General features: G+C 26.7%; 3 protein-coding genes across 3 annotated transcripts; 1 reads left to right on the forward strand and 2 right to left on the reverse strand.

Moving 5' to 3' along the window:
• Positions 1-8,165: 8,165 nt before the first annotated feature.
• On the reverse strand, positions 8,166-8,774 carry GO595_003924 (soluble inorganic pyrophosphatase; the record flags this gene model as incomplete). Its single annotated transcript, XM_067916998.1, has 1 exon — positions 8,166-8,774. One exon carries the CDS (start codon positions 8,772-8,774, stop codon positions 8,166-8,168), a length of 609 nt encoding a protein of 202 aa, XP_067775819.1.
• A 256-nt stretch (positions 8,775-9,030) lies between these two features.
• On the forward strand, positions 9,031-9,375 carry GO595_003925 (ADP-ribosylation factor-like protein 3; the record flags this gene model as incomplete). The annotated part of the gene is made up of 1 exon (XM_067916999.1): positions 9,031-9,375. One exon carries the CDS (start codon positions 9,031-9,033, stop codon positions 9,373-9,375), a length of 345 nt encoding a protein of 114 aa, XP_067775820.1.
• Positions 9,376-12,335: 2,960 nt separating this feature from the next.
• On the reverse strand, positions 12,336-13,184 carry GO595_003926 (aldo/keto reductase; the record flags this gene model as incomplete). The annotated part of the gene is made up of 1 exon (XM_067917001.1): positions 12,336-13,184. One exon carries the CDS (start codon positions 13,182-13,184, stop codon positions 12,336-12,338), a length of 849 nt encoding a protein of 282 aa, XP_067775821.1.
• Between the last annotated feature and the right edge of the window lie 264 nt (positions 13,185-13,448).

The following is a 13,448-nucleotide window of genomic DNA, read 5'->3' on the forward strand; positions in this document are numbered from 1 at the left end:
GCCTATTTTTGCTTCCGCCTGAGGGGAAAAAATGGGAGAATAGATTTTATTTATATTTTATATTTATTATGAATATATTTAATCAACTTACCTTGTGGTTTATGCTATATTTTATACACACAAATGAGTTTAATAAAACGAAGTTTTTCAATGGATAACGATCGAAACCGGCCGACGGGATGGTGAATGGGGTGCCCTAACGTGGCATTTCTATTTTTCCTCAAATTTCCTATCGTTCAAAAACCGCAAAATGGAGGGCGTTCTACATCAGAGCCTCAGTTCGTACTGGGTCGTTATTCGATAATTTCCCATGTGGGTATCGGGTAGCCGGATGTCACTAATATTTTTATTTCTTTATTACAAAAGTGCCGGCATCCAAAAAACATTGATTTTTTCACATAACATTCCATAATGAATAATCGTTATCTTCACAAAAAGTTTATCAGTAAAAACTTTTTTGATTTTCATTTTCATGCAAAGAAATGTTAAAGAATGGAAAGCGCACTTATAATATTAGATAAAATATGAATTGTAGAACTTAAACAAATAATGATTTTGCATAATATAAATCATTTAACTCGAATCATAATTGATTTGGAAAAATGCCCGCCATTTCTCATTGAAATTACCGATAGTTCTCGAGGGAGATATAGCAAGATCAGACTATACTAAAAAACTTTCTAACATGATAATACGTCAAAATATTTATATTTTTAACTTTTGGTATTTAATTTAAAATGATGCATTCCTAACAAGGATAAATGATGCATCATTCATTCTATTCTTCATCCTAATTTAGGGATGGCTTCTGATATAGCGATACCGGGATTCACCCTCAGGGTTACAATACTGATAATCAATGATATCATTGTTATAACAAATATTGCAAATCATTGAAACGTAATATTTTCAAACATTTATTATTAGATACATCAACTTCAGAAAAAACAAATAAATTTTGAATTTTTCAGTGTAAAATAAAATAATAAACATGATTTAACAATGAGTTTAAATTTTACTTCAAGTTTTGTACAAAATTACATTCAAAAGTGACAGCCCACTTCCTCAAAGCCATACAAAAAGTCGACATATGAATGAAAACACTGGAGACTTTATTGTAAAAATCCGTAAATTTTTAACAGTTATATCACAAAAGCAGCTCGACTATGGAAGCTATGAGTTCTCACAGTACATTCATCGATTTCAATCATTTATTCGAAATCAATATTTAATTCAACAAGAACGGAATCTTGTCAATGAACTATACACAGATCTATTAGGTGAACTCAAAAACATTGAAAGCCCAACAATTGCTATAATTATTATTGATGCAATCATTAATATCGATATCGGCGATAAAATTACAAAAGCAAATCGAATTTCGTTCCTCATTAAAAGCTTACCACAGGACACTAATCCAATTTATTGGATTTCACTTGAACATGTTTTACGGTGGCTCAATAAAACAATACCAAAGTCAATGGAACAAATTCTTTTACCTTACACAAATTTAATATCAACAATAACGCCAACAGACGAATCCAAAGCTATCACAGTCTTTAATATAATATCGATTTTGTATAAAAATTTCCCAGATAAACGAACAATTTCCGACTCTAAACTCATCCAAGCATTTGCAATTGGATTTCAGTTCTCATCTCCGAAAGTTTTTTCTGTTGCGAAACAAGCTCTTAAACTCGTGCTAACTATTTCCACAAATTTCCCAATCAAACAGTTATGCCAAATTCTCTCAAACTCATGCACGGTTCCATCCTTTATAGAAGGCACATGCGAAGCCATTCAAACCATCATTGATTTGGATATCCAAAATTCGTGTTATTTCAATTTCAATAATATCCCCATTTCCTTCCTTGAATCACGTGAGCTTCAGATGCGTTTACCGATTTATAAGTTTTTACCAATCTGTTATCGATGTTCTCCTTCATCATTTACCGAAGAGATAAATCAACGAATTATTAAATCATATTCATCACTTATCAAACGTAAAGCACCAAATCGTAATGAAGCTCTAATTGGATTTGGGAATTATATATTTGTTCGACGATGCGACTTTACAAAAACCGAAAAACGTGAACTCGAAAAGTGCAAAAAATTGATAGAGCCGATAGACAGCGAACAAACGGCCTTTTGTTATTGTTCGTTGTTAACGGTCACGAATTCGAATGAAGACATCACAAATGAATTGAATTTGATTTTTACGATACCGTTAACGAGTTTTATCACAAACGGCCTACATTTACTTAGTCAAATTTTCCCTAAATATAAGGAATTCTTATATAAGAAAGTAATTTCAAGTGTTAATGATATATTATTAAATGATAATTCCGATCCGAACTTAATTTATGATTGTTTTCATTCGTTATATCTGATGAATATTTCGAAAGAATATTTTTCTCCAGAATTAATTCTAATGTATTCATTACATATGGGGAATCCACATTTAAAAATACGACAAATTTCATCGAAATTTATTTTAAGTTATCAGAAACAAATTCCGACAATTGATATCTTATTACGTATTTTAAGTATAATATCAACAGAAACTAACAGTGAGTTAAGGGAACACTTGATGATAAATTTAAATTTAGAGCCGACAAACACCAAAATATTAAATTCGTTAAAGTTTCTATTGTATGACACTTCACAAACGATACGTTTGAAAGCATTGAATTTCATCACAAAAATATCGTATTTCAAAGAGTCACAAATCCTCTTAAAAAGTTACCTAACCGAAAAAATTCATGACATTGAACATTCGAAAGATATTTATAAGGAACATATTAAATGTTTTTTGATCATATCGAAGGAGTCATTCAAGAACACCAATTATTCAACGTATGTCAAGCATTTGTTAATAATATTTTCTCCATTTTTTATTCAATACTTATTAAATTCGAAACAAATATTACCAACGACATCGATTAAATTGTTATCGAAAATAATCAAATTATCACCGAAATCAGCGAACATTAAATTGTTAGTGAATTTAATTCGTAATAATTTAAATTATTCAACACCAAAACGTATTAAATCTATTTGGGAATTATTATTAACATCATTAAAATATACGAATTTGAAGTATAAAATTTATGAGAAATATTCGGACTTAATAATTCTATTGTTACAATATTCGAATTTACAAATATCATCGAAATCATCAATCAAATTATTAAAATTATTAAATAACATCGGTGGGTTATCACCTACTTTTATAGAGAAGTTACAATTAAAAAACAAAAACCAAAAAAAAATTAAAATAATTACACCGAATAAATATTTGATTAATTACACCTCCAAAAATATTATCGAAGGATTAACAATGGCATCAATCGGTATAACTACATTAACATTATTAGATATATTATCTGATGAAACTCAATCGACAATACATACTATAGCAATTGAATCATTATTAAACATATTACGCGCTCATCGATTAATGATCATTGATGAATTAGAATCAGAAATTATGGAGAAAATATTAAAACTAATTACTTCTAATAGTGTTTCAACGATATTAATATTAATCAAAAATATGTCGACATTAATTACTGTTTTAGGTGATAGTTTTAAACCTTTAGTACCTTATATTGTTGACTTAATATGTAATAATTGGAAGAAATTAGATCAATCATTGTTAATACGTATATCTAATTGGTTAATGTTATATTTGCCTGATTCTTATTTACCATTTTTACCGAAAATCGCAAAAGTTTTTGTAGATGATTTAGATAATCAAAACATTCAAAACATAAATTCAAATTTGTTGGGTATTATATCATTTGGTAAATATATTAAAAACATCGATTATATAATTTATCCACCAATATTAAAATGGTTATCATTTCATGCGAATGAAAAAATTGATAATGTTTTAGTGACTTTTAAAGAGATTTTAATTAATGATAATAATCAAAAATATTCAACACAATTATTAAGAACTATGATACAAATTGCTCAAATTAATAAGAATTTACATGAGAAATTACTTGAAATTATATTAATTATTGGGATACATTTAAAAGAACAATTTCTAATTTATGTTCCACAATTATCGAAAGTATTTAACTTGTTTAGTTCTACTGATTTAATTGCTTATATAGTATGTTTAAATTCAAATGAACCAATACCTAAAATTATATTACAAAAAACTATTTTTGATAATACTAATCAAAATTCACCTAAAAAAACTATTACGAAAAATAATAATTTCATTCATCAAACAGAATTCCAATTAATTGATTTCTCAATGCCTAAATCAGATTTCGATGAATCACAATGGGTTAAATGGTGTGATGACTTCTTCGGATTATTAATACGTAATTCTTCATCACGAGCTATTTCTACATGTGAGAACATAATTGAAAAACATATTGGAATTAAAGATAAATTATATCCAATAGTATTAACATTATTATATTATCAATATAAAAACATTGGAAATAATTTAATTGTTAAACTTTTCTATAAAATATTTAAATATCATAATACTCCACGTAATGTTTTACGTCATTTCTTATCAACATTAGAATTAATCGAAATTATAGATAATGAATTACCAATAAATTTAGAATTGATTTCTACTAAAGCTCAAAAAGCTGAAAGAATTTCACAATCATTACGAATTTCTGAAGAACTTTTTAATAAATTTGATAATTCACAAACAGAAAAATTAATTATATTAAATCAACAATTAAATTTACCTTTAGCTGCTAATGGGATATTACGAGTAGCAGCATTAAGAGGTATTAGTACTACACAAGCAATCTTAGCAGAAAGATTAGGATTATGGGAAGATGCATTAGAATTATATCAATTAGAATTAAATAATGATCCGAATAATCGTCAATTATATAAAGGGAAATTAAATTGTTTAAAGGCTTTATCACAATATAAAGAATTAAAAGAAGCATCATTAAATAATAATTTCCCAATATATTTAGCTATCTCTGAATATCGAATGTTTGAATATGATGAATTTATGGATACTGTATCAACGAATTTATTAAATAATACAACAACTGATGGATTATTCTTAAGATCATTATATCATATTATGAAGAATGAATATAATGATGTTAAAGATTTAATTAAACAAATTCGAATACAATTCATAAATAGAATATTCCCAATGATATTTGAAGATTATGAACAAATTTATAATGAGTTTTATAAGGTTTGTTTTACAACAGAAATAGAAGAAGTTATAAAATATAAGAAATTAACAAAGAAATTAAATAATTTCTTTAATTCAAATAAAGAGAATATATCAAATGATTTATATCGGATTAGAAAAACATGGGAAATACGTTTTAATCATTTACCTGATAATCCAAGTATAATGCATTTAAGTTTATGTATTCGATCTTTAGTATTAACACCTAAAGAACAAAAATTACAATGGATAAAGTTTTTAGATACAGCTTTAAAACATCAACGTTATGAACTTTTATCGAATACTTTTAATTATCTTAAAAAGAATTTAAATGAATTTGATTCCGATTTTAAATTAATTTATAGTCGTCATTTACAATCAGAAGATTATATTGAAGAAGCTATTAAAGAATTACCGATTAATAATATTGAATCATATTATTTATTAAGTCAATGGTTTATGGAATCTAAGAATTATAATGAAGCACGAATTAATTTATTAAAAGTTATTAATAATAAAAATAATTATAATATTACTATTGAACAATATTCATTATGGTCACAAATTAATTTTATTTTATTTGAACAAACTAAAAATAATTCTTATTTAATTGATTCATTAAATGGATTAATTAAAGGTATTATTATTAATATTTCGAATTCTTTACCAATAACATTACGAATTTTATCGATTTTATTTCGAAATGGTAATAAAGAAATTTATAATAAATTCCAACAAAATATTTCTTTATTACCTTTACATATATGGATCGATGTATTACCTCAAATTATAGCACGTTCTAATAGTAATGATAAAGAATTAAAATCATTAATTGAAAACTTATTATTATTAATTGGGAATAAACAACCACAATTAATATTATATTCATTATTAGTCCCATTAAAAAATGAATTATCTGAACGTCAAAAATTAGCAAAGTTTATATTTGATAAATTAAATTATAAATATCCTAAAATCGTCAATCAAATATTAATATTTTCTAATGAATTAATACGTGTAGCTTCAACTTGGTGGGAAATATGGCATTCACAAATAGAAGAAGCTTCGCGTGCTTATGTAATGCGTAAGAATAAACAAGAAATGATTGACTTATTAATCCCTACGCATAAAATAATATCGATAAAACCTTTAACATTTTATGAAATTATGTTTACAAGACAATTTGGTAATGTTTTAAATATTGCTCAAAGTTGGCTAAATAAATATAATGAAACTAAAGATGATAATTGTTTGTTACAAGCATGGACAATTTATATCCAAATCTTTCATCAAATTAAACCGATATTAAATGAATTAACTACTGTTAAATTAAATGATGCATCACCAGAATTATTAAATCTACAAAATACTGAGTTATTTGTACCCGGTACATTTGAAATTAATAAGCCATTAATTAAATTAATTGGTATTGATTCAGAAATGTCAATAATTAAAAGTAAACAACGTCCACGTAAAATGAATTTATTAGGTTCGAATGGACAAAAATTCACATTCTTATTAAAAGCTAATGAAGATACACGATTAGATGAACGTGTAATGCAATTATTTACTTTAGTGAATTCAATAATTACACAATCATCAATACCATTAAAAGATAAATTAACTATAACTACTTATAAAGTTATACCATTAACAAATGAAGTTGGTTTAATTGGTTGGGTACAAAATTGTAATACTTTATATGACTTAGTTAAAATGAATCGTAAGAAAAATGAAATTCCATTAGAAATAGAATATCAAACAACTATAAAAAATTGCTCCAAATTTGATACAATGCCATTATCAGATGAAAAAATCGAGGCATTTAATATTGGATTAAAATCAAATAACGCAAATGATTTAAAGAATTTAATGCTTTCAATGGCTGATGATTCTAATCATTGGATTGAAAGAAGAACTTTATATACAACTTCATTAAGTATTACTTCAATGATTGGTTATATTTTAGGTTTAGGTGATCGACATTTATGTAATATAATGATAAAGAAAAGAAGTGCAAAATTAGTACATATTGATTTCGGTGATTGTTTCGAAGTCGCTATGCATAGAGATAAGTTCCCTGAAGTTGTCCCTTTTAGATTAACAAGAATGTTACAAAACGTTTTGGAAGTCTCAAAAATCGAAGGAACTTTTAGAAGCTGTTGTCAAAACGTAATGAAATTATTTAGAGAAAATGGAGAACAATTACATGACTTATTGGAAGTATTCATTTATGACCCTTTGTTACAATGGATGGTTTCGAATGATGAAAATGAAAGAGGTGAAAGTAAATGGGCAATTAATATTATTAATAGAATTGATGACAAATTAAAAGGGAAAGAATTGAAAAAAGGTAAAATTACTCCAGTCGTGGATCAAGTAGATCATTTAATTAAAGAAGCTTCTGATCCAAAGAACTTATGTATGATGTTTAGGGGATGGTATCCATGGTGGTAATAATATATTTCTATTCTTTTATTTTTAAAAGTTTATTCTATAAAATTTTTAATTGTTTTTGACGTGTTTTTTCAGTAAAATTTGAACAAAACTTCTGAATTAAAAAAAATGTACATCCAAATGATCAATGGAAAATGTTGGAACTTCCTCTAAACAACGCGGTTATTTAAAGGAAGGTTGGGTTAAACCAAAATAATAAAATGGTTACTGAAGATAAAATTTTGGGAATTCATGAATATTGTTCTTGGAGATGCTTATGAGGTGTGCCCTAGAAAAGGCAGTACAGTGCAACTTGGTTAGCTATGCTTAGAGGTGAATGTATTGGACTTATTCATGGAATTTTAAATACAATGGAATATATTTTTATTTGTGCGGAATTATATCTATATATTTATTACTCTAGGAAGCAAGAACACAAAAAATTGCTTAAATAATAAATTATCTGGTAAATGGAATTCAGTTTAATTTAATCGAAATTTATTTGTACAGTAGAAAAGAAAAAACAAATTTTTAGATATAGAAATTGAGCAAATTATATTTTATAATAATCATGATATGCAGCATAACATTTTTGAATAATTCTTTTAGCATGCCCTGACCCCATAGCTTGGAAGGTTCTTACTGTCTTCCTTTCTAGTGTTTTATAGTCATTGAAGAATTGATTGATTTTCTGCATTTTATATGGTGGAAGTTCAGATATATCAAAATACATGTTATACTCTGGATCATTAACACAAACAGCTATGATTTTATCATCAGGATCTCCTCCATCTATCATTGGCATAACACCAATTGGCCTAGCTTTCATTAGACACAATGGTGGAACAGAAAGTTGGCAAAGAACGAGTATATCTAAAGGATCACCATCTTCAGCTAATGTCTCTGGAATAAATCCATAATTAGATGGATAAACAACTGATGAATGAAGAATTCTATCAACTTTTAATAATCCTGTTGGCTTATCAAGTTCTGTTTTTACACGAGATTCTGCAGGAATTTCAATAACACAGTTGACGACATCAGGACAAGCTTGACCAATTTCTACATTATGCCATGGATGATGAATCATCATTGAACGTTCTTCTACAGAACGTATAGATCTCTTTTTATTAATTTCTACTTTGCGAAAAAGAGAATCCATATAATGACGATATTCTATCTCTTCATCATTTTCATTTTTCATTATTTTTATAAAATTTTATTCATAAAGTTATCCATTCTTCAACGGTATTTATTCAGGGGTGCACCTTGTTTTGACCGTTTATTTCTCAACGTTGGAAAGCATCTAAATGGTATGAATTTTTTTCTTATTCTAGGGTGGGAATTCAAGTGTAGCTCAAAGAAGGTTATTGTTTCTTGGATTAGATAATGCAGGAAAAACAACAATTTTAAAAGCTATGAGTTGCGAAGATCCAACAACAATTGCGCCAACAAGAGGTTTTAATGTTAAACAACTCCAAAAAAACAACATGGAATTAAACATTTGGGACATAGGTGGACAAAGAGCACTTCGACCTTATTGGGCCAATTATTATAATAAAGTTAATGGAATTGTATGGGTTATAGATAGCGCTGATTCTAGAAGAATGGAAGAAACTGGGATTGAACTTTCTTCATTGTTAGATGAGGAAAAATTAGCAGGTGTTCCTTTGGTGATATTAGCAAACAAACAAGACTTAGCAACAGCTGCGAGTCCAGATGAAGTATTTTTCTTTTTTAACAATAGATTACAATTAATTTAGGTTTACATCAAATCCGCAATCGAAGTTGGCAGATTCAAGGATGTTCTGCTGTTACAAAAGAAGGCCTTGATGATGCTTTAAATTGGTTGTGTGACGCAATGAAATAAAAAATTATTGTTTTCTTTTTAAAATTTATATATTTGATATCAAATTTAATCTCGAACTCGAAAATTTATCTTAATGTATTGTAAAATACATTTGTTTCATATTATTGTTTTTTTCTGAGTTGAAATACCAAAGATATCTTAAGTTTAATGAAAATTACCCAAAGTTATCGTTCTAGAATTTCAAATGATTTGAATCGTCGCGTTTTAAATCCTGATTTCATTATTTCATGAACAATAATAAAAAACAAAAGATAAACATAGAGTTACAAGATGAATATAAATTTCTTTTATCCATCATGCAGACAATTTTTGATATGAACATGAAAAATATATCTCAATCAGTAAATTCAATAATTAACAAATTCGATGATATTTACCCATTATCTTTTAAAATGATCATCATCCAAATGACATATGCAGCGTTTGTTATAAGAAGACAAGAAGTTGATGTTTATTTAAGTTTTTTGGATGGGATTAAAATGTTTGAAGATAAAAATCAAAATATTTCAGGTTTTCTTGATGAATTTATAAAATTTCTTCTTGGTAAATATACAGGAGAATCAGACTATCTTCTTCAAAATATGAATGATCATGGTTTACTTGAACCAACAATTATTAAGAACAAAAATAAAACATATTTTGTTCATTATGTGTCAGAAGATGAACCAAAAAAATATAAAATCCAGTATTCAGAACTTTCAAAGAATGATTGGGAAATTCATAAGAAATTGATTAAAGAAGGACATAATCCAACAGTAATTGCAAAAATAATTCGAAATGATGAAATCGAACAACTTCAAGAAATATCATCACAAACAAATTTTGATTTTGATCAATTTATTGAACCATCAATTTATGAAAGGTGTTCATTCGTTAATGAAGAAGATGTTTCATTAATTGATTATGCAGCATTTTTTGGATCAGTTAAATGTTTTAAATATTTACTTATGAATGGCGCAAATGTAATTAGCACAGGTAAATATGCAGTTGCAGGTGGAAATGAAGAAATTATTCATTTGTGTGAACAGAATCATTCAACATTTGAAAATGCATATGAAACAGCAATTATGTTTCATCAAAATGATATCTTTCAATACATTTATGAAAACAAATTAGAATTTAATGAAGCTTATAATTATAATATAGAAAAATTATGTGAATGTTGTATTTTATATTATAATTATGAAATTTTTTCATTTTTACTTAATAAGGGAATGAAAATTAATGATGATATTATCAATAAATCAGCAGAAATTGGTAATTTATATCTTGTTAAACTTTTTCTTCAAAGCAATCAAATTCCGAATAAAATTTTAGTTTATTCATCAGCATCTGGAAACATTGAACTTCTGAAATATATTTTAGAACAAAATAATGTTAATATTAATGCTAAAAATATTTATTGTATTTATTTAATGTTTATTTTAATAATTTTATATTTCAAAATAATATTTGATAATTATTTATATTATTTAATACTGCACTTATTTTAGCATCTTTTAAAGGTCATATAGAAATAGTTAAATTACTTCTTGTACAAAAAGGAATTGATATCAATGCAAAAAATATTCATTTGATTTATTTAATGTTTATTTCAATAATATGATTTTTTAAAATAATAATTGGAAATTATTTAAAATATTTTATACAGCGCTTATAGAAGCAACTGAAAATAGTTATATAGAAATTGTTAAATTACTTCTTGAACAAGAAGGAATTGATATTAATTCTAAAGATATTTATTTATTTTATTTAATATTTATTTTAATAATTTTCTATTTCATAATAATATTTGGAAATTATTTAAATTATTTCAAACAGCACTTATTAGAGCATCTGAAAATGGTAAAATAGAAATAGTTAAATTACTTCTTGAACAAGAAGGAATTGATATTAATTCTAAAGACATTTGTTTGTTTTATTTAAAATTTATTTTCATATTCTGGAATTTCAAAATAGTATTTGGAATTCATTTAATTTATTTAATACAGCTTTTATAATTGCATCTGAAAATGGTAAAATAGAAATAGTTAAATTACTTCTTGAACAAGAAGGAATTGATATTAATTCTAAAAATTTTTATTTGTTTTATTTAATATTTATTTTAATAATTTTATATTTCAAAAAAATATTTGGAAATTATTTAAATTATAAAATACAGCACTTATGTTAGCATCTTCAGAAGGCCATACAGAAATAGCTAAATTGCTTCTTGAACAAAATGGAATTGATATTAATTCTAAAGATACTTATATTTTAGAATTATATTAGGAAATTATTTGAAGTATTTAGAACAGCACTTATGTGGGCATCTCAATATGGTGCTTTAGAAATCGTTAAATTACTTCATGAACAAAACCAAATTGACATTAATGCTGAGGATATTTATTTGTTTTATTTAAAATTTATTTTAATAAATTGATATTAAAAAATAATATTTGGAAATTATTCAAATTATTTAATACAGCACTTATGTTAGCAACTTCAGAAGGTCATACAGAAATAGCTTAATTACTTCTTGAACAAAAAGGAATTAATATTAATGTTGAAGATATTTATTTGTTTTATATAAAATTTATTTTGATAATTTTATATTTCAAAATAATACTTGGAAATTATATAAAATATTTAATACAGCACTTAGTTAATCGATTATGATAATATACGAATATGTGAAGCAGTTATCAAAGATTAAAATAAAATAATTCTGGTTAAATTCTCTCAAAACGCATCTTCTTCAATTTGAAGAGAAGCTTCTTATTCATTTATATCTGAAATTGTTATCATTTATATTAAATAAAAGTTAATTTCGTTGTTTCACATTCAAAATAATTTTTTTTTAAAAAAATTGATTTAATGAATCTTCCAACTGTTGATCATCTTTGTAAATTCTGGATCATAGTGATTAACTATTTCACTATGTCCTTTATCTAACTTGGCTACTTCGTTCATTTCTTCGTCAGTGAGCTTGAAGTCCCAAATGTTAAGGTTCTCAGCCATGCGATCCTGACGAACTGACTTTGGAATGATGACAACACCACGTTGTGTGTTCCATCGAAGGGCAACTTGAGCTACTGATTTGCCATGTGCTTCGGCAATCTTCTTGAGCGTTTCATTTTGGAAGATTCCGAACTTTCCTTCAGCAAGTGGGGCCCATGCCATGATTTGGATCTTGTATTCCTTCATAAGTTTCATTGCTTCGATTTGTTGATAGAATGGATGAACTTCAACTTGGTTAACATGTGGAACAATACGAACATTCAAGCAAAGATCAAGAAGGCGGTCATTGTAGAAGTTGGAGACACCAATTGCACGGATTTTCTTGGCTTCATATAATTCTTCCATGGCACGCCATGAACCATAGTAGTCACCATATGGTTGATGGATTAAGTAAAGATCAAGGTAGTCAAGACCGAGTTTCTTCATGGATGTTTCGAATGCTTTCTTGGCATTTTCATAGCCTGCATCTTGAACCCAAAGTTTGGTCACAATGAAAAGTTCTTCTCTGGGAACGCCACATTCTTTGATAGCGGCACCAACAGCTTCTTCGTTGTAGTAAGCTGCAGCAGTATCGATTAATCTGTAACCTGTTTTAATGGCATCAAGAACTGCTTGTTTGGTCTGTTCGCCATCTGGAACTTGGAAAACACCAAAGCCTTCGAGTGGCATGACAACACCATTGCTAAGTGTAACGTTTTGCATGAAAGTGATTTGATTTAAGGTTTCTTTTCTGAAACTTTTTTTCCTTCTCAATTTTTATCGGAATTAGAATGAAAACCGTTTATACAAGTTATTACGGTTTTTATCGCCCTTCTGGAAGGAATTCAGAACTTTATTCAAATCATAATTTAATTAACCGTATAATTCCAAAGAAATTTATTGTACGATAGGAATACGTTAAAATTTCATTTAATGAGGTCATAACTCCAAATCATACGGTCAATATGCACCAAAATTGTTTTATGA

The sequence above is a fragment of the Histomonas meleagridis genome (genome assembly GCF_020186115.1).
Source record: "Histomonas meleagridis strain 2922-C6/04-10x chromosome Unknown contig_24, whole genome shotgun sequence".
In the NCBI taxonomy this organism is placed as follows: Eukaryota; Parabasalia; order Tritrichomonadida; family Dientamoebidae; genus Histomonas; species Histomonas meleagridis.